At 44.7% G+C, this 27324-nt stretch overlaps 1 protein-coding gene across 1 annotated transcript in view; it reads right to left on the bottom strand.

Moving 5' to 3' along the window:
• The window catches only part of Dnah9 (dynein axonemal heavy chain 9), a 362388-nt gene that overhangs the window by 266202 nt on the left and 68862 nt on the right, over positions 1-27324 (bottom strand). Inside the window, exons 18-20 of the mRNA XM_087910517.1 lie at positions 20962-21184; positions 19340-19506; positions 2977-3847 (exon numbers count right to left, since the gene is read on the bottom strand). Coding sequence (XP_087766643.1) covers positions 2977-3847; positions 19340-19506; positions 20962-21184 — 1261 coding nt within the window. The remainder of the gene's footprint in view (positions 1-2976; positions 3848-19339; positions 19507-20961; positions 21185-27324) is intronic.

Here is a 27324-nt window from a genome sequence, read left to right as displayed (position 1 = left end):
TGGGGTATGCCGGCTCTGGGGTACCGGGTGGGACAGAAACCCCAACAAGCCGGCCCCTCATGTTACAGAATAGTAATTTAACTATCTGCCCATAAATACCTATAACACATATATAGTTTAAATGAAATTTTCCCATGTGAACTGACAATGCTCACCCCAGGACCCATAGACAATCTAACAAAACCCCAAATACCAGGCATGAGAATCTTTCTTTTGAGTTGGTCAGGATTGTTCATGAAACTCCAAAAAACGTTACAGTCATTTTTGATGCCCTAGATTGCCCTCTCCCCCACCAGAGGTAGATGATAAGCCCTTATTGCTAAAGACACCATGACCTTCAGATACAGGGCTCTTAAGTGAATCTGACCCAAAAGCCTCCTCTTTGAGGACTAGCCTTCATGGTACCAGGAGGTGCAGCATTAGTTCCCAAGGGAGGGAAGAACTCAGCCATCCTACGCAGAGATGGCACCTATGAACTCCAACAACAACCAGCATGGCATCACAACCCTAAGGGTGCAGTAGTGACAAGAATACCTTGGCAGTAACCAACAGCTCCTTAATGGGACTTAAGACCCATTCAAAATAAGGAAGCCATGTGTGGTACTAGAAACCTAGTCGCCTGCTCAGGGCTAATGAAGTCATGGATCTCAGAGGAGAACCTACAACTACCATTTTACTAAACCTACACAATCCATCACTACATTCCGAATAAATATCCTTATACCACTGGTAAGTGTAGTTCCCACCTCTCATCAAGGAAACTTCTCTTGGCAACAGATGGAGACCTTTAGAGAGAGTCACTTTTGATCAGATGCAGATTTGTGGAGCCCAGGCCCAGTGGATACATCGTTAGCACAAATCCTGCACTTACAACTATGGGATTATTGTGAAAGGTATGTGTGTGCACATGTGTGCATGTGCGTTTGAAAAGGACCAGAAAAACAGGGGGTTTGTTTGAGGCTTCGAAATAAAAATTAAAATGTAATAATAAAAAAACCTATCAGTTTATCATAATACCATGTTTTTAATCTAAAATAATTTACCAAAAATCTCAAACCACTACAATAAAAACACAGGTAGCATCCTTTTGCGTTTCTTTCAACCTCCAGACTGTTACTGTGTGACCACACAGAGCTCATCAGTGTCCCCACATCTACTTCTGCATTTGGTCTCCTTTCATCTTACAGGTCATGCAGCATAATAGAAGCTCATGTGTGCTCATGCAAGAGCAAAAGTCAATAAAGCCAAATAACACACACGATCACTAAGGTAGCGTTGACTCTAGACCCCTAATGAAATCTCAGGGACTCTCCACTCTCACTCCAACTGACCAATAAATGATTCCTAAGCCAAGTAGGCAGTAGACTGGATGCTTTTTTTCTAGATCTACATAAACTTTTTAATGTCATCATTCTCGCTGTGCTGCTAAAAGATCAAGAAACTAAGATATACAAAGGATTTTAGCCTAAATGTGGCACCTGGTGAGAACATACTGTGTTACTAGAAATAGTAATCATAATCGTATATGCTGTGTGCATTGTTTTAATGGACTTTCCAAAGTAGGTGCTAGTGCCTGTCTGAACTTATGGATGAGGAAATCAAGGTATGAAGACATTAAGTAGATAACTTGCCCATCATGGAGGATTAGAGCTGAAGGCTAGGCCTGCTACCCTGCCCTCTGTAACCCGTACCCATCACCCAAGGTGATCAAAAGACAAGAGACATGGGTAAAACACTTTAAAATCCCCTCTCAATGCAGTGTTTTGCTTTGACTGAAAATGAAATGGCATCAAGGTGACAGAAGCATATTCATACCTGGCATGAATGTTCAAATGAAAAGAGCCAATCAGAGAACCGTAATTACTCTGGAAGCAATTATGTAAAAACTGAGTGTATACATGCACAAAAGTTGGGAAATAGTCTTAATGGAAGAAAATAGTTACTAGTTAGGGCATAATGAGACTGAACTCTTTTCTGTTATGTTTTTAATAGGAAGGAAATGCAGGCATTTACGCATTATGTGCATAAACCTGCAGCACTATCCAGAGTTCAGATTCTTTCATATTTTTCATAAGAGTTTCTCAGACACTCCCTTAAGGTCTCTCCCAAAGTCTCCACCTATGTCCTCACCCCTTCTAATTAAACCTATTCTTCAATTGCTGATATTTAGGATAAATAAAGTCTGGTGATGGCTTCATAACAGCTGCCAAACAGAACTATTCCCTGTTAGTTTCTGTTGCAAATGCCAACCTTGGTAGCAGCTTATTGCCCTAGAATGCTTCTGCAGGATGTACCGGAGAGCTGCAATATTGGATGGCATGTGCTTTAAGTTCTTAACAAGGCCTGGACAACTGGTGACATTTCATAATCAAACTAATTTGTCAGCAAAGAACTGGCTGTACTGAATGGATACAGAAGACGTCTAGGGCAAAAACAGAGAAGGAATTAGAGTCCACTGAGACAGCAGCTGGTTAATGACACATTAATTAGGGCTAGGGAGAAGGGGCAGGCACAGGGGAGGGTAATAATGGGAACATATATTTTAGGGAAATCTGCTGTTAATCTTTAGCAGAGAACAGGTATCTGACATGTTAGTACCGATTAAAGATTTGCTGCATGGCTCACCACCTGGGGAGAATGACCTTGAACTTGCCTGGTAACAAGACTCAGTTTGTTTGAGTACGTGTGATATGAGACCTATGAAGTGACCCTTCAGGAGCCATTCCCAAGCCACAGCAGCTGGGATCTTCTATCGCTTTTCTCACACACACTTGAAAAAAAAAAAAAAAAAAGAGTAAATCGTTCCTTTTCTTTCTCCTTCTCATGTCCAGGCAAACTGTTTGCAAACACACTAGCACATTTTTGGTGATGGTTCAGGTCAGTGAGGAGCAGAGAAAAGAACCCCAACACTTCGGGCGGAAAGGTCTTCACCTGAACCAGAGACTAGGGTAGCATAGGATTCCCTTGAGCAGGTACCTGAGGTAGCTGAGCCCGGATGTCTTCAGAGCCAATGAAAATGCTCTCCAGGTGAGACCAGGTACGCTGCACCTCAAACCAGATGGAGATTACTGAGTCAGCCGTGGATAGCTTCTTCTGCCAACCTGATACTTCTTCTAGGAAGAAAGCAACGTGTTTGGACATCATCAGGTTCTGAAGTTGCACTTGATTGTCCTCCAGAACCTCGAAGAGGTCCTCGTCTGATTGCAGCAAGGGTATGTGAGTTCGCGCGTGCGGCTCATACTGGAATTCCATGCTGGCCCAGGTGTTCTGCAGTTCGCTTAGGGTCTTCTCCATACCCATCTCTTTCACAGCTCGGTCCACAATGCCCCGGACCTCATCTTCGAAATGGTGAAGCTGGAGCTGCAGGAGGTGAGCCAACGTGGTGTCCTGATCCATGGTGAAACTCACACCTGTGGCCTGCATCAGTTGCCTCCAGTGCCGCTCCCGGATGGCAGGGTTCTGCAGCTCAGCCACAGCCCTCAGGGAGGTCAGAGTATTCAACACGGTGCTTTCCAGGCCTGTGAATGCATCCCAGGCTCTAAGCTCCTTGTCTAGGTTCCGGATGTGCCGGGTGAACTGCTTGCACTCCAAGTCCATGGCTTCCACACTGATGTCCCTCCAGCTGGTAGCCTCCCAGGCATGGATACTGGAGGTCACCATTCCTATGGTGTCCCAGAGCTCCTTTAGCTGGCAGGCCTCCTTCCTGCACTGCCTCAGCTGCTTATAGTCAGGGACATTGACCTCAAACAAATCAGCGGACTTGGAGATGGTGGCCATGGTGGACTCCATGTGTTCGATCTCCCTGTGCCAGACATCCAGCATGTGATGTGGACCAACGCTATCAAACCTAGAAAGTATAACATATTCCTTTGGTAAGCATGACACACAGGACCCAACTGCTAGAACCCCTAAGGTAGCATCTGCTGAAAGGGTTGGTACCCAGCAGAAGAGGAGAGTCTCCTAACACAGCTTCTCATCCCGGGATGAATGGGGTAGGGTGACCACTAAAAGGAAGAGCCATTCAAGAGCATCAGAGAAGATGAAGGGTGTGGTGACTCAAGACTCTAATCCTCACACTTGGAAGACGGAGGCAGGGAGATCTTGAGTTTGAGGTCAGTGTGGGCTCGACATCGAGACCCTGTCTCAAAAGACACAACAATCATAAAAGATCAATGCCATGCTTAGACCTTTGACCAAATCCAAGAAGATTAAAGATAGACCTGTCATCTTGTACTTCTCCAGACTTATCCAGGCCCCTGTTAGATGGCTCTGCCTTTGTCCCTTGTGAGGCCAGTGTTTTTAGCCTTGGTTGCATGTTAGGACTTTCTGGAAGCCACAAGTTTTCTATGCACGAATATCTCCTAGATTCCTTACATCAGTGTCCTAGTCAGGTTCCTATTGTGATAATGAAACAGCATGACCAAAATCAAGTTGGGAAGGAAAGGGTTTGTCTGGCTTACACTTCCACACCATAGTCCATCCCGGAAGGAAGTCTACAGGCTTGCCTCCAGCCTGATCTTCTGGGACTCCTTCTCAACTGAGGCTCCCTGCTTTCTGATGATGACAACTTGTGTCAAGTTGACATAAATGTAGACAGTACAGCTGAACCCTTGTGAACTTGACACATAAACACATCACTGTTAAGTCACAAGCTTTCCTTTGTTGCTGAACCCCAAGATCACACCTTTTTAAAGACATCCCATGGAGGTCCGCCCCTTTCTGAATGGAGACAGAATGGTTCAGTGGGGGCGGGGGAGGAGAGAAAAGAGGGGAAACTGTGGTTGGTATGTAAAATAAAAATTTAATCAATAGCCCGCCAGCCATCCCAGCTTCCATCCAGAGGGCCTTCCGAGTGGTGAGTTGATTCGGGCCACGGCAGTGGCCCCGGCGAGGGGGAGCTAGGACTTTCCCCGACCCCATAGACTCCCAGGTCAGCCTGCCCTGCTGGCTCCACCCTGCTAGCTTCCCGCCAGCCATTCCTGCTTCCATCCAGAGGGCCTTCCCAGTGGTGAGTTGATTCGGGCCACGGCAGCGGCCCCGGCGAGGGGGAGCTAGGACTTTCCCCGACCCCATAGACTCCCAGGTCAGCCTGCCCTGCTGGCTCCACCCTGCTAGCTTCCCGCCAGCCATCCCTGCTTCCATCCAGAGGGCCTTCCGAGTGGTGAGTTGATTCGGGCCACGGCAGCGGCCCCGGCGAGGGGGAGCTAGGACTTTCCCCGACCCCATAGACTCCCAGGTCAGCCTGCCCTGCTGGCTCCACCCTGCTAGCTTCCCGCCAGCCATCCCAGCTTCCATCCAGAGGGCCTTCCGAGTGGTGAGTTGATTCGGGCCACGGCAGCGGCCCCGGCGAGGGGGAGCTAGGACTTTCCCCGACCCCATAGACTCCCAGGTCAGCCTGCCCTGCTGGCTCCACCCTGCTAGCTTCCCGCCAGCCATTCCTGCTTCCATCCAGAGGGCCTTCCGAGTGGTGAGTTGATTCGGGCCACGGCAGGGGCCCCGGCGAGGAGGAGCTAGGACTTTCCCCGACCCCATAGACTCCCAGGTCAGCCTGCAGTGCTGTGTCCACACTGCTAGGCTCTCCCGCCTGCCATCCCAGCTTCCATCCAGGTACAAATTTCTATATTTCTCCCCTCCCACTGAGGCCATAAAATTTCCCCAGTTCAGCTGCCTTGCACACTGGGCCTGCTCTGTAGGGGCATCCCGGAAAGAGGGAGTGCCTGTGCTTCAATACCCTGCCTGGGGAAAGGTAGGCATTCTATCAGTGAACTCCCTGCCCAACAAGGGAACCTGACCCGATACCAGAAGCTCCAATAGAGAGCATTGGATCGAAGAGATGGGCAGACGCCAAGGCAAGACCTCCTCCAACAATCTGAAAAACAACATGAAAATATCAGATCCCAACGACCCTACAACAGAAGGATTTGAACACTCTAACCCAGATGAAGTGGAAAAAAGTGCCATTATGAAAGCAATAGAGTCCCTTAAACAGGATATGAATAACTCCCTTAAGGAACTGGTCGAGAAGTATAACAAAAAGTTTGAAGAAATGAGTATAGAAATGGATGAGAAATATAACAAAAAGTTTGAAGAAATAAGTAAATCCGTGAGTGATACCCTGAGAAACCAAGAAAAAACAATCAAACAAGTAAAGGAAACAGTCCAAGAATTGAAAACTGAAATGGAGGCAATGAAGAAAACACAAAACGAGAACCGGCTGGATATGGAAAACCTAGGTAAACGAGCGGAGACTACAGAATCAAGCATAACCAATAGAATACAAGAGATAGAAGAACGAATCTCAGATTCTGAAGATACCATAGAGAAAATAAATGCTCTGGTCAGAGAAAACGGCAAATCCAACAAATTCTCTTCACAAAACATTCAGGAAATCTGGGACACAATAAAAAAACCAAATCTAAGAATAATAGGGATTGAAGAAGGAGAAGAACTGCAGATCAAAGGACCAGAAAATATATTCAACAAAATTATAGAAGAAAACTTTCCCAACCTAAAGAACGATATTCCTATGAAGGTTCAAGAAGCATACAGAACACCGAATAGATTGGATCAGAAAAAAACATCCCCGCGTCATATAATAATCAAAACACAAAACATAAATATTAAAGAAAAAATTTTAAGAGCTGCAAAGGAAAAAGGTCAAGTAACTTATAAAGGTAAACCTATCAGGCTTACACCGGATTTCTCTATGGAAACCATGAAAGCCAGAAGATCCTGGATAGAGGTACTGCAGAAACTAAGAGACCATGGATGCAAACCCAGACTAATATACCCTGCCAAGCTACTGTTCACTATCAACGGAGAAAACAAAATATTCCAGGATAAAAACAAATTTAAGCAATACGTAGCTACTAATCCAGCCTTACAGAGAATATTAGAAGGAAAATCACTACCGAAGGAATCCAACATTCCCAACACGGCCTACAATAACTCGAACATCTAGCGACCATTCACAAGCACAAATTAAAGAAGAGAAACACATATACTCTACTACCTAACAAAAAAAAAAAATGACCGGAGTCAACAACCACTGGTCATTAATATCACTTAATATCAATGGACTCAATTCACCTATAAAGAGGCACAGACTTAGAGATTGGATACGAAAACAGGATCCAACATTCTGCTGTTTACAAGAAACACACCTCAACCACAAAGACAGACACCTACTCAGAGTAAAGGGTTGGGAAAAGGTTTTCCAAGCAAATGGGCCTAAGAAACAAGCAGGCGTGGCCATTCTAATATCTAACAAAATCGACTTCAAACTAAAATCAATCAGAAGAAATGGAGATGGACATTTCATACTCATAACTGGAACAATTCATCAGGAGGAAGTCTCAATCCTGAATATCTATGCTCCTAATATAAAGGCACCCACATATGTAAAAGAAACTCTTCTAGAACTCAAGGCGGTCATCAAACCACACACACTAATAGTAGGAGACTTCAACACTCCTCTCTCACCAATGGACAGGTCAATCAGACAGAAACCAAACAGAGAATTGAGAGACCTATTGGAGGTATTGAATCAAATGGACTTAACAGACATCTATAGAACACTCCACCCAAATAGGAAAGAATATACCTTTTTCTCTGCAGCTCATGGAACCTTCTCGAAAATTGACCACATACTCGGTAACAAAGTAAACTTCCACAGATACAAAAAAATATTAGTAACTACCTGTGTCTTGTCAGATCACCATGGACTAAAATTAGAATTCAACAACAATGCTCCCCCCAGGAAGCCAACAAACTCATGGAAACTGAACAGTCAACTACTAAATCACCCCTGGGTCAAGGAAGAAATAAAGAAAGAAATTAAACTCTTCCTTGAATTTAATGAAAACAAAGACACAACATACTCAAACCTATGGGACACTATGAAAGCAGTGCTAAGAGGAAAGTTCATAGCACTAAGTGCCCAATTAAAGAAAACAGAGAAAGCACACATTGGAGAATTAACAGCACAATTGAAAGATCTAGAAAAAAAAGAAGCTGATTCACCCAGGAGGTCTAGAAGACTGGAAATAATCAAACTGAGGGCTGAAATCAACAAAATAGAAACAGAGAAAACAATCCAAAGAATCAATGAATCAAAAAGCTGGTTCTTGGAGAAAATCAACAAGATTGACAAACCCCTAGCCAAGTTAATCAAACGGCAGAGAGAGAACATGCAAATTAATAAGATCAGAAATGAAAAGGGGGACATAACCACAGACACAGAGGAAATTCAGAGAATCATTAGATCTTACTATGAAAGTTTATATGCCACAAAGTTGGAAAATGTAAAAGAAATGGACATTTTTTTAGATAAGTACCATATACCAAAGTTGAACCAAGAACAGGTGAACAACCTAAATAGACCTGTTAGTCGCGAAGAATTAGAAGCTGTTATCAAAAATCTCCCTACCAAAAAAAGCCCAGGACCAGATGGTTTCAATGCAGAATTCTACCAGAACTTCCAGGAAGAGCTAATACCTATACTCCTTAACGTATTCCACAATATAGAAACAGAAGAGTCATTGCCTAACTCTTTTTATGAAGCTACAGTTACCCTAATACCAAAACCACACAAAGACACAACCAAGAAAGAGAATTACAGGCCAATCTCACTCATGAACATCGACGCGAAAATTCTCAATAAAATACTGGCAAACCGAATCCAAGAGCACATTAGAAAAATTATCCATTATGATCAAGTCGGCTTCATTCCAGAGATGCAGGGCTGGTTCAACATACGCAAATCTATCAATGTAATCCATCATATAAATAAACTGAAAGAAAAAAACCATATGATCATCTCACTAGATGCTGAAAAAGCATTTGACAAAATTCAACACCCATTTATGATAAAGGTGTTGGAGAGACTGGGGATACAAGGATCATACCTAAATATAATAAAAGCAATATACAGCAAGCCGACAGCTAACATCAAACTGAATGGAGAGAAACTCAAAGCCTTTCCACTAAAATCAGGAACGCGACAAGGCTGTCCACTCTCTCCATACCTCTTCAATATAGTGCTTGAAGTTCTAGCAATAGCAATAAGACAACATAAGGAGATCAAGGGGATTCGAATTGGAAAGGATGAAGTTAAACTTTCGTTATTTGCTGACGATATGATAGTTTACATAAGTGACCCCAAAAACTCTACCAAAGAACTCCTACAGCTGATAAACACCTTTAGTAATGTGGCAGGATACAAGATCAACTCCAAAAAATCAGTGGCCCTCCTATACACAAAGGATAAAGAAGCAGAGAGGGAAATCAGAGAAGCATCACCTTTCATGATAGCCACAAATAGCATAAAATATCTTGGGGTTACTCTAACCAAGGAAGTGAAAGACCTATTTGACAAAAACTTTAAGTCTTTGAAGAAAGAAATTGAGGAGGATACCAGAAAATGGAAAGACCTCCCCTGCTCTTGGATTGGGAGAATCAACATAGTAAAAATGGCAATTCTACCAAAAGCAATCTATAGATTCAATGCAATCCCCATCAAAATCCCATCAAACTTCTTCACAGACCTTGAGAGAACAATAATCAAGTTTATATGGCAAAACAAAAAACCCAGGATAGCCAAAACAATCTTATATAATAAAAGAACTTCTGGAGGCATTACCATCCCTGACTTCAAACTCTATTATAGAGCTACAGTATTGAAAACAGCTTGGTATTGGCATAAGAACAGAGAAGTCGACCTATGGAATCGAATAGAAGACCCAGATATTAACCCACAAACTTATGAACACCTAATTTTCGACAAGGGAGCTAAAGGTATACAATGGAAGAAGGACAGCATCTTTAACAAATTTTGCTGGCATAACTGGATGTCAACCTGTAAAAAAATGAAAGTAGATCCATATCTATCACCATGCACAAAAATCAAGTCCAAATGGATTAAAGACGTCAACATTAATCCGTCCACTTTGAACCTGATAGAAGAGAAAGTGGGAAGTAGTCTACAAGATTTAGGCACAGGAGGCCTCTTCCTAAGCAGGACCCCAGCAGCACAGACAATAAGAGAAACAATGAATAAATGGGATCTACTGAAACTGGGAAGCTTCTGTAAAGCAAAGGACACTGTCAGTAGGACAAAAAGGCTGCCTTCTGACTGGGAGAAGATCTTCACCAACCCCTCATCAGACAAAGGTCTGATCTCCAAAATATACAAAGAACTCAAGAAACTAGGCACTAAAACTCTAATTAACCCAATTAAAAAATGGGGTACTGAACTTAACAGAGAATTCACAACAGATGAACTTCGAATGGCCAGAAGACACTTAAGGTCATGCTCAACCTCCTTAGCGATCAGGGAAATGCAAATCAAAACCACTTTGAGATACCATCTTACACCTGTCAGAATAGCTAAAGTCAAAAACACCAATGATATCCTATGCTGGAGAGGATGTGGGGTGAGGGGAACACTCATCCATTGTTGGTGGGAATGCAAACTCGTGCAGCCACTGTGGAAATCAGTGTGGCGGTTTCTCAGGAAACTGGGAGTCAACCTCCCTCAGGACCCAGCAATTCCACTCTTGGGAATATACCCTAAAGATTCCCGATCATACTACAAAAGCATTTGTTCTACTATGTTCATAGCAGCACTATTTGTAATAGCCAGAACCTGGAAACAGCCTAGGTGCCCCTCAATAGAAGAATGGTTAAAAAAGGTGTGGAACATATACACATTAGAGTTTTACTCAGCGGTAAAAAACAATGACATCTTGAATTTTGCATGCAAATGGATGGAAATAGAAAACGCTTTACTGAGTGAGGTAAGCCAGACCCAAAAAGAGGAACACGGTATGTATTCACTCATAAGTGGATTCTAACCATAATTAAAGGTCTTTGAGCCTATTATTCGTGATCCTAGAGAAGCTAAATAAGAAGATGAACCTGATGAAGATTATTTAGCTATCCACCAGGAGGTAGGAAATAGACAAGAGTCCCAGGTAACCTCGGGTGCATGGGGGGGAGGGAGGGTCGATGGAAGGGGAGAAGGTTAGAGAGAAGGGAGTAGGGGAAGAAAGGGGAAAGCTTGGTGGCCTGGGATGGGGGGGGAGGGAGGAAGGATGAACAAGGGATCAGGGAAGATTATATTTCAACTAAGGGACCCATTTTAGGGTTTACAGGAGACTTGAGTATATATGGGATCCCAGGTCCAAGGAGAGATCCCCCAGATTGCTCTCTGGACAGAGGAGTGGGTGCCTGAATCGGCCGTGGCCCATGTCCATACTGATGTATATTTTGCTTATCACCATAGATCCTGCATCTGACGAAGGATGGCGATACAGTCGGAAACCCACATTGCAGCACGGGACTGAGCCCCCCGAGGTCCAAATGAGGAGCAGAAGGAGGAAGAACATGAAAAACGAAGTCAGTACTGCGAGGGATGCCATCACCCACTGATACAAGGGAACGGATCTGATGAGAGTTTACCAAGGCCAGTTGGACTGGGACTGAAAGAGGACGTGATCTAACCAGACTCTCCGAATTTGGCCGGATTCTCTGACTGTGGCTGACCCGAAGTCTTTCTGAAAAGCCATTGACTATGACACTGGGACCTGTTTCCTCTACATATAATGGATTTTGGGGATCCAGTCTGTTTGGACACTCACCTTCCTGGACCTGGAGGGAGGGGGAAGGAACTGGAACTTCCCACAGGGCAGGAAACCCTGACCGCCCTGGGGGACGAAGAGGGAGGAGGAGGGGGAGTAGGGGGAGTGGGAGGGTGTTGGGAGGGGGGGTGGAAATGGAAACTTTTATAATTTAATAAAATTTACTAAAAAAAAAAAAAAAAAAGAAAGAAAATTCAAGGTTAATAAAGCATTATGCAATCTAAAAAAAAAATTTAATCAATAAAGACATCACAGGGTAGAACATTTTACAAACTTAAACATTTCTACAACCTTACACACTCAAACACTTGAAAAGTTATCCCTTTAAAAATATCCAGTCTCATTGGGTGGTTGTGGCACATGCCTGTAAGACCAGCACTCAGGAGCCAGAGGCAGGTAGATCTCTGAGAGTTCGAGGCCAGCCTGGTCTATCAAGGAGGTTTCAGGGCAGCCAGGGCTACACAGAGAAACTCTGTTTCAAAAAACCAAAACCCAAACCAAAAACTTCTCTTTTAAAGAATCTCTATAAAAAGTTCAAAGTCTCTCAACTGTAGACTTCAGTAAAATAAAAAATAAATACTTTTTTTATTCAAGAGGGAGGTCACAATCAAATAAAAGTGAAGCCAAGTTCTAACTGTGTAAATAACTCAGTATCCAATGTCTGGGATTCACCACACTCTTTTGGGCTCCTACAAAAGGTTGGCTTTGCCCCCTGCAGCACACACAGCCTGTCTTCTGGGCTGTAGCTGACTCCACTCCTCTGCTGCTACTGCTCTTGGTGGCTGTCCCAAGGTCAAGCATCTCCAGAATGCTGACATTTGCTTTTCATCAAATCTCACTCATCTGATTTTACCATCAGACTCAAGAGTCAGATGCTGGGTTGCAAGTCTGCTAGTTCAGAGAGGCAGAGAGAACGAACACCCAGTTGACCTTCCTCCTCCATCATCATCCCAGAAGCCTGTACTCCATCCTACCATCTCAAACAAATCTGCTCAAACTCAATGTTCCTCCCTTCTACTTCCTGTGTATCCATCCTCCTGACTCCCTCTTATTCTCCATGTTTTTTTTACAATAATCTTAGATTTACTTCCTGATAACGGGTTGCTTGCTCCACGTGTTGATCTATGGCTGATTCCACCCAATCCTGTCCACAATATTCAAGCAGGAAGCTCCCAGACCAAAGGCAAGCGCCAGGGCTGAGCCACATCACAACTAGAAACAGGTTTTTCCAGTAAACGATGTCATCTCAGGGGTTCAGAGTGTCATCAGATAGATATCCTGCAACAGGGCTCTTCTGCTGCACCTGGACTGCCAACTGCCCCTGAAGCTGTACCTTCACCGAAGGCATCTCCTGAGCTCTCACAGTGCCAAGCCCCAGTTGCTCTCTATGGCCACTTCATACCTTCAAAACAAGTGCTGTGTGGACTACCTTACTGCCAGTGTGAGGTGCAACCTGGGCCACCTCTGAACCACAACTTCCCCGTGCCAACCTGAGGAAACACTTCCAGGAGATTGCACCTCAGTGATGCTGGTCTCTTCTTAATCACAGCTGATTCTTCAGCCCCAGCTGAGCAGCATCCTTTGTTCCAGCAAAACACAGGTTTTACATTCATGGTTTTATTCTCTTGTCCCTTTATGTTGAGTGCTGGACGCACACGGCCAGTTGGAGATGGTACCTTATCCTTGAGTATTAACTCTGCACAACCACCCACAAGGCAGGCTTCCGGTCATGCTCCTTCCTCAACAAAGAGCCTCATATGTAAAGGAGCTCACACACCAGTCCCTTAGTCAGGGCCATGGGTGACCCCAGTTTCAAGGGGCCTCTGCTTTTCCTTCTCTCATCACCAGTTATCTTTCCTCTCCACCCCCAGGCTGAGGCTTTCTGCTTCTGTGTGTTTATAGAGGTAGATAGGGGTCCTATGACTTAAAGGAGATGAAACTCTTCCAAACTCTGGATAGGGCCTCCCACAAGGGAATGATGAACAGAGAAATGGCTCATTCCATCTTTTTACTGTGCAGGAGTGTTTACGGAAGGGAGGAAGAGGATGATGTGTGAACTCCCTTCCATGAACTGTTCCTTCTTTCACTTGTCTCTAGAAATATCTGCCATAACTGAGAGAAAGAAATCCTAATTTAAACACTCACCTGAACTGCTTGCTCTAACCCCCCACCACCATGCAATGCAGTAACAGTCATGCACGCCATTGCATTAGTGCAACTTAGCTTGGATGCATGCTCCGCGGGCTGTCCACCTGCTCCTTCTGAATTGATTTGGGCTTGGGCTGTGGCCACCAAGACGAGCGGCTGAACACCATGCCCAGGTCATGGCTAGCCTTCAGCACAGAACACGAGACTGGTCTTCAGAGTGGAAAGAGCCTTCTCCCTAGGTTTTTTTCTTCCTCCTCTCCAATGGGCAGTAGATAACGGACGACATGGAAGAAATAGAATTGTCTTCGTGACAAGCAAGAAAGATCACCAAGGCACAAAAAGTCTTCTGCTTGTTTGTTTTTGTTTTTTCTTGCAGAGATGAACTGTTGGTGTCTGTGAACTCTGCTTATTCTCTGGTCTACAGTAAATTTAGAATGTGGTATCAACTACTTGGTGTTAGAACAAGATCTACAAAATTCAGACAAATTAAAAAAGCCCACATCCCATTTAATTCATTATGGTGTATGGTTCAGAAAGAAACTATCAGACAAGATGTGAGTTAGAGGCATTTGCAGGGCACAGAAGGCAATAGCATGTTCTATTTTTCCTCATCACACAAACATCCAGAAATTGACAATGGTTTCCTAAATGTGTTGTTGGTATAATTTGTTTATTGTTTGAATTTATGGGAGACCTTTTCCTATATCTGATCATGTATGAACAACAATTTCGAGTAAATTTTGAGGGGGATCTCTACACATGAGAGCAGGTAGCAATTTCAAACATTTAGACAAAATCGGCAAGGTGGTATGTGTCAATAATCTGACCACTCAGGAGGCTGAGATAAGAGGCCCCTGGGGTCCTCTCTGTACTAGGTAACAAGCCTCTGTTTCAAAACCATTCCTTTATGCCAACTTGTCAAGATATTCATAAACTTTACACATATTCTAACAATGAAGCATTTTTCCAAACCAGGGAAAGAAGAGAGCTTAAGGACAAGGAAGTCACATAGGGGAAGGGCACACTGGGTCTTTGAAACTGAAATAAAGATGTGATGAGTATCTTAAAACAAAGGGTGAATGTCTACATAAATAAAACTACAACTATGTAATGGAAATACATTGCTCAACTGTGAGCCCATAGAGAGAGAAGAGGAAGAGCCCCTTCTGACTTGCGGAGCTAGCCACCGGGGAATACCAACTACAGCATCGCAGCTGGATGGAGAATAAAGACCCATGTACGCCCGCACAATAACCTTCCAGCACACAAAACTCGAGGTGCCCACCCTGAACTGTAATCCGTAGTCCTGCACACTCTGTGCTAGCCCATTTAGGTACCAATAGCCACCTATTTGTCCTAGCTGCAAGATGGAGAAGCATCCCATACTGTCTTCCCTCAGTTCCCGTCGATTCTCCTGTTTCTCAAATTGCAGTCTTGGCCATTGATTGCTTCTGTCCGGCATTACCACTTTGATTCATGGCTGTTATGTCCTCTCATTTGAGACCTGGTCTTCAGTCTGTCCTGCTCCATGCAACGGTAGGAGTAATAATACAGGCAACTTTCCAATATTCAATGTTTTAATGTATATCCTTTATCTTATGGTGGCACAAAAGCAATACTAATTTAGTAGCACTTTAATTTGGAATGTGAATTTCATTTTCCTTTTGGGCTAGCCATAGGCTTGTGGTTCAATCCTCCTTCATGATGCCAGAGATCAGGTACCAGAAACCAGACATGGGATTATGAGAGACACAGCTGACCTATAGTGTCCTGCTGTGTTGCTAGTTGTGGTATTTGGTTGGCCAGGTACATCAAACATGGTCAGAAAGAAACCCATTGCACATCTGAAAGGCTGTGCCTTCAGATGCCGACTTCTCAGCCAGGGTCCCCTGGACCTCTCTGTCTATCCTCAGGCTCCAGCTCCTGCATCTCAGCTGTACTCACTCCATGTCTTATACTTCCAGCCATTATGCCCCTTTTTCCGTGATTATTTTCTATGGAACATCTTTGCCTTCCAGTCCAGTTATTAATCTCCAATGTAACTTGTGCTATTGGCTCAATTGCCATGTCCCCAAGATGTGTCAGCAGTTTCAGTTAAGCTTGATGGTACCAAGGATGTGTCTTATTACCCGATTTTGAAATTATCCCTAAGGCCATGAGTTGTTGATGTCAGGGGATGTATATTTCTGGAAAGTTCCACTATCCTTGCAATTCTTAGCTCACTCCACTGTTGAGGCCAAGCTCCCCCCCCTCTACAGAATTCGAAATCATACAGATGAGTCAGGTTTACTGGTAAGTCAGGCAAGCTGAACCAATGCTATATCTTAATGTAGGCTAGCGCTATGTCCCAAATAGCTCTTTTCCCCAGCTTTAGAAGTGACAATAGATACTTTACAAGCAGGACCTATGGGCCCCATCCCTCATGCTCCTGTGTCTGTCAGGCTGTTTGGAAAACCTGTTTTTTTCTGTTGCTGTAATGCACAGCTTCTAATGAGGGCATCTTCAGGTAGGTTCTGCCGGCTGTTCACAGAATCTGATGACCAGCTGAGAGGCCTAACAGCCTCCCTGTGAGTTGGAGCTCATAGGATAGACAGTCTAGGCTATGAACATCCTTGGATTACCTTGACCTTGAAGAAGGTAGGAAGATGCTTATCATGGCATCATTTTTTAAGGTCAGGAAACCGGTGCTCAGGGTCAAAGACTGAACAAGAGAAGGACGGAGCACAGAACATTCCTTTCGGTAGAATCTGGCACAGATTTCCAAAGCAGTAGAGGGTCCTTGAATTTGAATCTGACAGTTTGGTCAATTATTATGAAGAGCGGGGACTCAGCTAAGAAATATGCTGAGCTGTCCTAGAGTTAAGAACTAAAGGAAGCGGGAACATTTGACTCGGGCACGAAGAGGGAATCTAAATTTCAGAAGTCCAACTTTGCACTGCATCTGTCAGATGGCAAGGGCCTAATGAGACACTCATTTTCTTCTTCCCTCTCAAAGACAAGAACGCTAGAAGCTGAGCGTAGCCGGCTCCAGGGACAGAAACTTGCACCGTTAGAGAGGCAGCAGGGGCTGGAGGTCTATAAATGATCAAAATGTAAAGGAACAAGTGCTCACTTGAGTCCAGATTTTACACACGCACACCAAAGTAAGGAACTAAACAAATAACACATATGTTGGTGTCTGCTAAGGTTTCCTGTAGCCAGAGCCCCACGATTCCCGAAGAGAAATATGCCACCATTTCAGTGACATTTGTTTTCTCAGGCTGTTATGAGAGTTCTTTCCCCAGAATTCTCCTCTGAAGATTCGTCTGCATGTGAAATGAACAGATGTGAATCTAGAAAGCCCAGCTAAGAGTAACAGCATCACGGAAGCCGCCAGGAAGGAACACTAAGAAGAAAAAAAACAGCCACATACAGAAAGAAAATAAAACAGCCCACCAGCTGGTCAATACACACACACCACACATGAACGTTGGCTGCCTCAAAAAGGACCTCGAAAAGGACACCTGTCGGTCACTCTTGGAAGATATTTCTTTAAGCACCTAGGGGATTCATTTGAAGAATTTTAAGTAGCTAGTTGACAGAAAGGCTTGTTTATGTCTGCTTTGCTATGTGCCTATATTCCTGACCTGGTTGTGATGAACTCTGAGCCTCTTGAAAACCAACCTCCCTCATGCATGTTGTCTTCTCACAATATGAATTCAACTTAGAATTTCAATTCTATACCCAAAGGAGGACCCAAAAGATAAGACCCGCGCTCTGGAAGAATGTTCCTCCATTTCATATATGTTCTTAGCAACAGAAATTTCTTTGGGGGGAAAAAAGGTATGCTCCACTAAAGAAACTAAAGTGCAGAGTCATTTGAAATTCTAGGTCCCTGAATGTTTGCTTCAAAGAAAACCAGTTATTGCCCTTCAGGGTAGTGGCTCTCAGTCTTGGTGGCACAGGAGCCATTATGTGTGTGTGTGTGTGTGTTGGTGCGGGAGTAGGCACTTGATACTGGCACATGGATCCTATCCCTGAAGGTCTAATTTAGTGGGTCTTAAGGACAGGCTGGACACTGCAGGCTTTCAAAATTCTTTCTGGTGATTGTATGACAGCGTCCTGCTGTAGAGCCACATGCTTTGTGCATTCATATTGAACATGGTTTAGACTTCTAGTCTTGCTTCTCTCTTAGTGGCTTAGTGTCTTGTGTTTTGTAGATGCAATGACATTGCTTAGAAGGCAGCACCTGCTTGCTAAACATTAGATGACTGAGTGGTGAGCGCAGGTTCTTACTGAGAGTGAGGATAAAGGGGACAGAGATAGACTGGCCAGGAGGGAAACACCTGAGGGTTCTTTATCCGGAAGGCTGGTCAAAGGCACAGTGGCGTAAGACTGGATGATAAGATTCAAAGCAACTGGAAGAAAGGATGCCAATTTTTTTTTTCATCACAAAGAAATGAAAAGTGTTTGAGATGCAGGATATCCTCAATATTCCAAATTGATCTTTACACAGTGTATAAAGGGGCCAAAGCATTATACTGTGTCTCAGAAGCTATGTAATTATTACCTGTCAACTAAAATTGATTTTTTTTAAAAAAATGATTAGGACTAAACATGAAACTTTCAGTGCTAAACCTGGAACAGTGGCTTACCAGGACAGCTGGACACCCGCCCATAGGATGCAGCAGTGAACCCTTTTAGCAATTACCTTGTTAATTCCAGTAACAACCTATGAAGCGACTACTATCATCTGGAGCATAAAGATATTAACCAATGTGATGTGATAGACACAAAGAGAAGACTTGGAGAAGTTTCTCAGTCCTGCTGTGGGCTTTCTCTGTTTGGAGTCTGCAGCCACAGCAAGAAACTCAGCCTTGGCAAACAGACCATAGGGCAGGGGCTGGGAGTGAGGGGTGGGGTCCCAAGCTGTTGGACATGGCTTTGCCTGTGGGGTGAGACCTGGAGGCTGAACAGTGTTTGGGAAACTGATGCCCTACAGATCTGTAGCGCATGCTACAGGACACCGTGAGTGGCGCGGTCTTTCCTGAACTTGATGTCTTTCTGCAAGACTGTGATTATCAACAGAGAGGTACCACAGGATTGCCAAGTGCAGAGAAATGCCCTTAGACATTAACCTTTGCTAAATCTTAAACCACTAAAATCTCTCCAACATTATTTAAACATTCTGTAGCCAGTTCTAAATATGTGGGGGGGGCATGCCCATGGGATATGTGTCTGTGTGCTTTCTAACAACCATTTTTAAACCCCCACAAAGAACAGAAGCCCGGGAATTCAGAATTCTGACTGCAGAAACCCTAATCATTTCACCATAGTTCCCTGATGAGCCCTTATGATTCCCTCATTAACCCAGGGGCACAAGAAGCTTCTAATTCTTTCTCGAAGGGAGGGTGGTTGTCTAGCCTTCGTCATTCAGATAAGCCTAAGACTCTGCCCAGCCCAGGACTGCACTGTCACCCACAGACATACACACAGAGAAGGACTGGTACCAAGCTTTTATCTGCCACAACAGCGGAAGCAGAAACTCAGAAGAGCATCGCCCTGATCCACACCTGAAGGGGGCTTCCTTGCGGAACCTCTCCCGGAATTGCTGCTGCTGGGTGTCAAAGGCTGTGCACCTCTGGCGGAGGAGAGCGACTTCATTTGCCTGCAGCGGGGCCACCTGCTGCCTCACAGTGGTGGCCATCTTCTTCGTGTTCTTCCACTTCTCTGGAAGCTCCTGTAAGGAAGACCTGGGAGTGTTCACACCCATGCTGCTCCCCCTCCCCTATAGCCAGAGAAGGGACACCACTCCACCCCCTGAGGTAGAGCCCCCCTCCCACCCCGAGATGGACTGGTGCCATTTTTAATTGTGCATCACCCTACTCTTCCTCAACTTACCTCTCTGGTTTTCTTCTCTCTCCACGGCCACCTACTTTAGACTCAGCACTACCCTTAGCCCCTTCAACCTCTGACCTGTTAACCCTTGCCCTTCTCTATAGTCCTCAAGGGAACTTGGTTATTTTCTTGAGTTCCTGCCTTTTCTCTCAAACCTTCTTAACATCATTAAGATATTTTTGTTTCCCCCAAATCAAACACTTGGCCTAACCTTTTGCCAGAGAGTGGGAATGGGGCAGGGAAGATAACTTAGTTAGATAGGACCTTTGACAACTTGGTATGAGCCAGCACCATTTGAGAAGAGGGAACCTTAACTGAGAAAATGCCCCCAAAAGATGGACTTGTAGGTAAGGCTGTGGGACATTTTCTTAATTAATTATGGATATAGGATGGTCCCCTGCATGCTGTGCTGATTCTGGACAAATGATACTATCTTGTACAAACAAACAAACACAGGCCAAGGAAGTCAGGGAATGTAGTATGTGGGGCTGGCTTGTTGGGGTATCTGTCCTGCCCAGTACCCCACAGCAGGCAGGCCCCAAAGAAAATCACGCACAAGACTCCATAAGATTATAAACTGATTGGCCCATTAGGTCAGGCTACTTATTAGTTCTTATGACTTATCTTAACCCATTATTCTGATCTATGTTAGCCACACGGGCTCAGTACCTTGTTCAGCAGGGCCGGTTACATGCTGCCTCCTCGGTGATCTGTGTAGGAATGGCTGAGGAACCTTTCTCCTCCCTAGCCTTATCCTATTCTCATTACTCCGCCTCTACTTCCTGTCTGGTTGACCCGCCTATACTTCCTGCCTGGCCAATCAGCGTTTTATTAAAATATGATTGACAGATACAGATAATTCTCCCGCACCAAGGGAACAAGGCAGTAAGCAGCATGCTGTCATGGTCTTTGCTTTAGTTCCCACCTCCAGCTCCTGCCTTGAGTTCCTGCCCTGACTTCCCTGGGTGACGGAGTGTGACCTGAGGGTTGTAAGATGAAATAAACCCTAGCCCGGGCTACATAGAAAAACCCAATTTCAAAAACAATGACTTATCTTTAAATCTGGGGTAAAATCTGTATCTCTGTGAGTTCTGCCACTACAATTTTCAGCATTTAACAATTTCTCCAAAATGCTAGACATTACTCATGTGTTATACGTTGTAGTTCTAAGACACAGATCTTGGGTCTGCATTCATCACTGAGTCATTCTCTACTTACTTTGACTCCACCTTCCACCCCACTGTGAAATCTAAGGCATCCCTTCTGTGTCTTGTAAGGACTAGTCCAATGCACTGACCTCCAGTTGCTTAAACACGGCTTCCGGCAGCTCCTGTTCGTAGGACTTCAGCAGTTCAATCGTTTGCTTCAGGGGCTCAAACAGGTCATCCGTGCTGCTCTGCCGTTCTTTAAGGGTGACAAGGTAGCCCATGATCTCCACCAATCCTTGGAAATCTCCTCTCTCCACTTTCTTGAGCAAGCCACTCTCGGTGTTCTTTATGAACGTGTCAAGGTCAGCCAGGCTGAATGAACACAAAGCACAGAGCCATGGGGAAGGATGCTGACATCTCTAACAGTGGTGATGGTGGATGAAAGCTCACCATGGACCAGGCACTTCAAGGGACTAGCCTTGTGATTAATGTGGCTTTCTTCACCAGCGTGCAGGTTGTGAAAGATGAGGGCAGCCCTGGCCCTGAGCAGATGTGACCTGTGAATGGAGTCTGTCCTCCTAGGAAGGATCTTGGACCAGAAAAAGTGTGTAAGTGGGGCGACTTAGGTTAGGTCTCTGGACTAGTTACGACTTCTACATCAATAATAACTCATGTTTGATCATATACTGTGGCAAGATGCTATCATTTGGAAAGTCAGGCAAGCATAAACAGAAAGTCTTCATGATGTTTTCAGAACTTTTTGTAAGTCTGAAATAATTTCAAATCAATAACATTATAAAGGCAAAAAGGAGGGCTGGGCATGGCGGTGCACATTCTAGTACTCGAGAGTCTGAAGCAGATGGGTGTCTGTGAGTTCAAAGTCTGCCTGGTCCATATAGTGAGATCCAGGAGAGCCAGGGCTACATAGAGAAATGCTTTCTCAGTTATTAGACTTGTCATTATGGTCAAGACACTTAACATCTCAAGTCCCCAGTTTCCTTGACCTAGAAGACTGGAAGACTCTGCCCTCTCACCAGCTGTTAAGACAGTTAAGTGAGATGCATCCTGCAATTCAGCAATCATTCAGTGAGCATCCGTCAGGAGCCCTGCCGAGTTTCCAGGGGCTGAGAGGAGAATGACAGAGAAGAGGAGCCAAGTCCCCGCATGTATGAAGGTTGCATAGAAGCCAGTCAAGGAAGTGGGAAGCAAACGGATGACATACATGGTACAGCTTCTCACAGAGATGAAGAGGCACTGGAGAAGATCAGGATAAAGGGATGGAGACGCAAGCCAAGACCTGAGCAGGGAGGTCAGCAGAGGCCTTCCTATGAAGAGGGCATTGATCAGAACACTCAATGGGTGATGGACTGTGCCCCAGAAAGGCATGAGAGATGGGAGCCTCAGTGGCAGTGGGGTTGGTTACATTGTTGGACTTGAGGAAGGCAAAGTCAAGGTGGTAGAGGTGCAAGAGGAGAAAGGCGCGTGGAAGTTGGAGAGTGTGGCTAACGGGGTTCTTGCTGACCATAGTAAGATCAGGTCCTAGTCCAGACGAAAGAATTCTAAAGACAATGCTTGATTTAATTTATGCTGACAGCAGCTCTGCAGCTGGAGAATAGACTTTGGCTACAGGTTTGCTGCAGGGGATGGTGGTCTCGGGGCTGTGGGGGTGAGGAGACAGGAACGGAAACCAAAGGCAAGTATCCAGGAGATGTTAGCATTGTCCATCTGACAGGCAGTGCTGCTCTTGACTGGGATGGTACACAAAAAAGTGAGCAGATGCAGGATAATCCTGCACACAGAGTACAGGACCAGTCAATGGGTTGAACGAGAGAGAGGAGGAGATGAGAAAATCTCCTAATAGCCTCTAACAGTGAGACAAATAATAACACCATTTATGGATGTGAGGAAAAGTCGGGTACGGCTGAGTTCTATTGTGGGGAATGGGAGAGGAATGTGTCTTGAACATTGAGCAGAGCCTAGACACATCAGCCAGGTGTGATGGTTAGTGCTGATTGGCTGTGGCATGATAGGGTCTAGAGTCACCAGAGAGACAAATCTCTGGGTATGTCAGTGAGAAAGGCTCTAGGTTGGATTACCTGAAGTGGGAAGACACACTGTCTTAGTTAGAGTTTTTTTTTTAAGATTTATTTATTTATTATGTATATAGTGCTCTCTCTACCTGCATGTATGCCTGCACGCCAGAACAGGGCACCAGATCTTATTACAGATGTCTGTAAGCCACCATGTGGTTGCTGGGAATTGAACTCAGAACCTCTGGAAGATCAGTCAGTGCTCTTAACTGCTGAGCCATCTCTCCAGCCCCCCTTAATTAGGGTTTTTAGTGCTGTGAAGAGACACCATGAGCACAGCAACTCTAACAAGGAAAACATTTAATGGGGGGGGGGTTCTCTTATAGTTTCAGAGGTTCAGTCCATTATCACCAAGGCGGAGAGGACATGGTGGCGTGCAGGCAGATGTGATAATGGAGAAATTGCTGAGAGTCCTATATCTTGCAGGCAACAGGAAGTCAGCTGTGACACTGGAGGCTGCCTTGAGCATATATGAGACCTCAAAGCCCACCTCCACAGTGACACACTCCCTCCAACAAGACCACACCTACTTCAACAAGGCCACACCTCCTAATAATGCCACGCCCCGTGGGGCCATTTTCTTTCAAACAACCATGCCCTAAAGAGTAGGCAGCACCACTGCAGGACTCGGGTCCTGGACTGGATAAAAGGAGCGAGCTAACTGAGCACCAGGGTCCCCTGCCTCCCTACTTCCTGGCTGCAGATGCAATGGGACCAGCTGCCTCACAGCTACCACAGTGTCTCCACAATTACGTGCTGGACCCCTTCTCAAAATGTAAACCAAAATAAACCGCTGAAAGTAGCTTCTTGTCCTGTTCTTGGTCATAGCAAGGAGAAAGTAACCAGGAGGCTTAAAATGTAAAGTCAGTAGTTTTCAGCACGTAGTTTCTTGGTGTTGTTTTGACCCAAGAATTCACCATGTAGCTTCTGTGGACTTGGAGTTTATGTGTCTCTTGCCTCAGTTCCCCAAATGATGAGATGACAGGCCTATGCCACTATGCCTGACGCATAAGTATTTTAAACCAACCAATTAACTGAATAAGTTGGGACTCAGACATGCTAAGCAAGTGCTCTACAACTGAGCTACACCACCAATTCTACGGACATTTTTGAAGCATCAGAATTTCCAAAGCAGTGGAGGTAGCCAGAGAAGGAAGACAGGAATGGAGGCTTCTGGAACTCCAGATTTTAGAGACCTCAGGGGGGGTGCTGAGAAAAAGACACCAGGAGGACATAGTTAGTGAGGTGAGGGGGAAAACAAAAAGAGAGAGCAACGCAGAAGGCCTGGGGGCCTTGGGAGGAGGACAACTAACCAGTCCCAAGCACAAGAGAGAGGAAGGGCGGGAATGACCACAGGGAGCCTGAAGATTTCTGGGGTCTTTGACAAAAACCAATCACAGTGAAGCACACGTGATGATCTGAATACCGTCTTGATGAAAAATCGTAAGGAGCTGTTTCAAATCAATTGGCAGTGAAGCCAGGGGTGAAATCTCAGGCCTGTAATCTCAGTGTTCAAGAGGCAGAGGTGGGAGGATCTCTGCTAACTTAAGGCCAGCCTGGGCTGCAGAGTGAGTTCACATCAGTCTGGGTTTCAGAATGAGTTCAGGCCAGCCTGGGTTGCAGAGTGAGATCCTTTGATGTGGGATTCCCCTCTGTATGCTGTGAATACCATTGGTTAATAAAGGAACTGCTTTGGGCCTATAGCAGAGCTATCGGGGAACAGAGATAGGTGGGAAAAATTAAGCTGAATGCTGGGAGAGAGAAGGCAGAGTCAGAGAGAAGCCATGTAGCCTTGCTAGAGAAAGTCGCCAGAACTTTACCTGGTAAGACACAGCCATGTGGTGATACACAAATTAAGGGAGATGGGTTAAATTAAAATGTAAGAGTTAGCCAATAAGAAGCTGGAGATAATGGGCCAAGCAGTGATTTAATTAATACAGTTTCTGTGTGGTTATTTCAGGGTGGCTAATAGGCCAGGAACCAACAAGAAGCCCCTCCTCCAACAATCTTCTCCCTCCCTCTCTCTCTTTCTCTCTCTCTCCCCCCTCTCTCTATATATATTATATATAATATTATATATATAATATATAATACTTATATATTATCCCTCAATAAATGACTGAACTGTGAACTACAACGGAAGGAAGCAGACTGCTCTATGATTGACCTGAGATCTGCTCATCTCAGCTGTGGCACAAGAGGGGCAGCACAGATGATGCTCAGATAAGGGAGAATGTGAAGATTGGCTCTAAGCATAGTCAGAGTTCCGGGAGGGAACAGCAGAAAGAATGAGCAAAAGTATTTGAGGAGAGTCTGGCTAAGAATGTTCTTGAATTTCTGAAAGTCAGTAGACAGTATCAAGAAAGACAAAAAAATGTCAGTTAGAATAAATACAAAGAACCCTCCATAGATGTTTCAGTATGAAACACCAGGTTATCAGAAGCAGGAAAAGAAGAGGGGATGGAGAGGAGAGATAATTGCACTAAGAAATACTAATTAGTAGCAAAAACACAGCAGAAGCCAGGACACTGAGGAATAATATTTCAACAATTTAAGAAAATGTGACTTTCTAAATAATTTTTTCATATTCTTTAAATAACAAGAGCAAAATAAGTGAACTCAGATAAAGAACAGAGCCCTGTCACTAGACCCTTCTAAAGGAACTGCTAATGGATATAACTGAGCCTGTGATATGGTGACTCTACATAAAACAGCGGGGCAGTGAGGTCTAGGGGTGCGGCTCAATGGTGTAGCACTGACTGGATATACAAGCCTCATTGGAGCCCCAGCACTACAGAAAAAACTATACAATGCTTCAAATAAAACACAGTTTGAGGGAGTTCAATAAATGTTGGAAAATGAACTAATAACTGGGAGTAGAAGGATATATTTTGGTGAATGAATAATAGAATGGAATATTCTCTCTCTTTCTCTCTTTTATACACACACACACACACACACACACTTTATGTGTGTGCATGTGTGTTTTGTGTGTAGTGTGTGTGTTGTGTGTGTGTGTGATGCTGAGCATGGAACCCAAGGAGTTGTACACACTAAGTAAGTACTCTGACCCTGAGTCCCATTCCCTGCTTTCTGCATTGGTTTGAAGGAGACTGACCATACAGATGCCCTTATTCAGATAATGATTCTAGCCATAATTAAAGGTCTTTGTGCCTATTATTCGTGATCCTAGAGAAGCTAAATAAGAAGATGAACCTGAAGAAAATCATGTAGTTTTCCTCCTGGATATTGGAAGTAGACAGGAGTGTCAGGAAACACTGGGTGCATGGGGGCGGGAGTGGATGGGAGGGGAGAGGGTTAGAGAGAAGGGAGTAGGGGAGGATTGGGGAAAGCTTGGGGGATTGGGATGGGGGGAGGGAGGAAGGATGGATATGGGAGCAGGGAAGTATATATCTCAACTAAGGGAGCCATTTTAGGGTTTACAAGAGACTTGATTCTAGAGGGGTTCCCAGGTCCAAGGAGAGATCGCCAGATTGTTCCCTGGACAGCAGAGGAGAGGGTGTCTGAACTGGCCTTGGCCCATAACCATACTGATGAATATTTTGCATATCACCATAAAACCTTCATCTGGCGATGGATGGAGATAGAGACAGAGACCCACATTGGAACACTGGACTTAACTCCCTAGGTCCAAAGGAGAAGCAGAAGGAGGGAGAATGTGAGCATGGAAGGCAGGATCAGAGGGAACCTACACCCGATGATGAATGGAGAATAAGACAGAGACCCACATTGGAGCACCAGACTGAGCCCCCAAGGTCCAAATGAGGAGCAGAAGGAGGGAGAACATGAACAAGAAAGGCAGGACTGTGAGGAGTGCGCTCACCCACTGATACAAGGGGACTGATCTAATGAGAGCTCACCAAGGACAGCTGGACTGGGTCTGAATGAGTATGTGATCAAACCAGATTCTCTGAAAGTGGCCAGATTCTCTGAATGTGGCTGGCATGGGGACTGTCTGAGAAGCCATTGATAATGGCACTGGAACTTGTTTCCTCTGCATGTTCTGGATTTTTGAGATCCTAGTCAGTTTGGATGCTCACCTTCCTAGACCTGAAGGGAGTGGGGAGGAACTTGAACTTCCCACAGGGCAGGAAACACTGACTTCTCTTAGGGCCGGAGAGGGAGGAGGAGAGGGAGTGGGGGGAATGGGAGGGTTTTGGGAGGAGGGGCGGAAGTGGAAACTTTTATAAATTAATAAAAAATAAAAATAAAAAAAACAATGCTGATTGAAACAGTCTTCAGAGCTGCATAATAGTACAGCATGTAAGCTAGAAGAGGGGGAAAATGGATTATAGAGATGGACAATAAAATATTCAACCCAAAAGCAAGGAAGAAAGGATTGTAAAAATAAGGCAAATACTATCCAATAAAATGCCAGACCTAAGCTGAAAGACAATCCAG

This window comes from Myodes glareolus, chromosome 9, assembly GCF_982192425.1.
Source record: "Myodes glareolus chromosome 9, mMyoGla1.1, whole genome shotgun sequence".
NCBI lineage: Eukaryota > Metazoa > Chordata > Mammalia > Rodentia > Cricetidae > Myodes > Myodes glareolus.
Note: the sequence above shows the minus strand (reverse complement) of the source record. Positions and strands in the feature narration are given on the sequence as shown.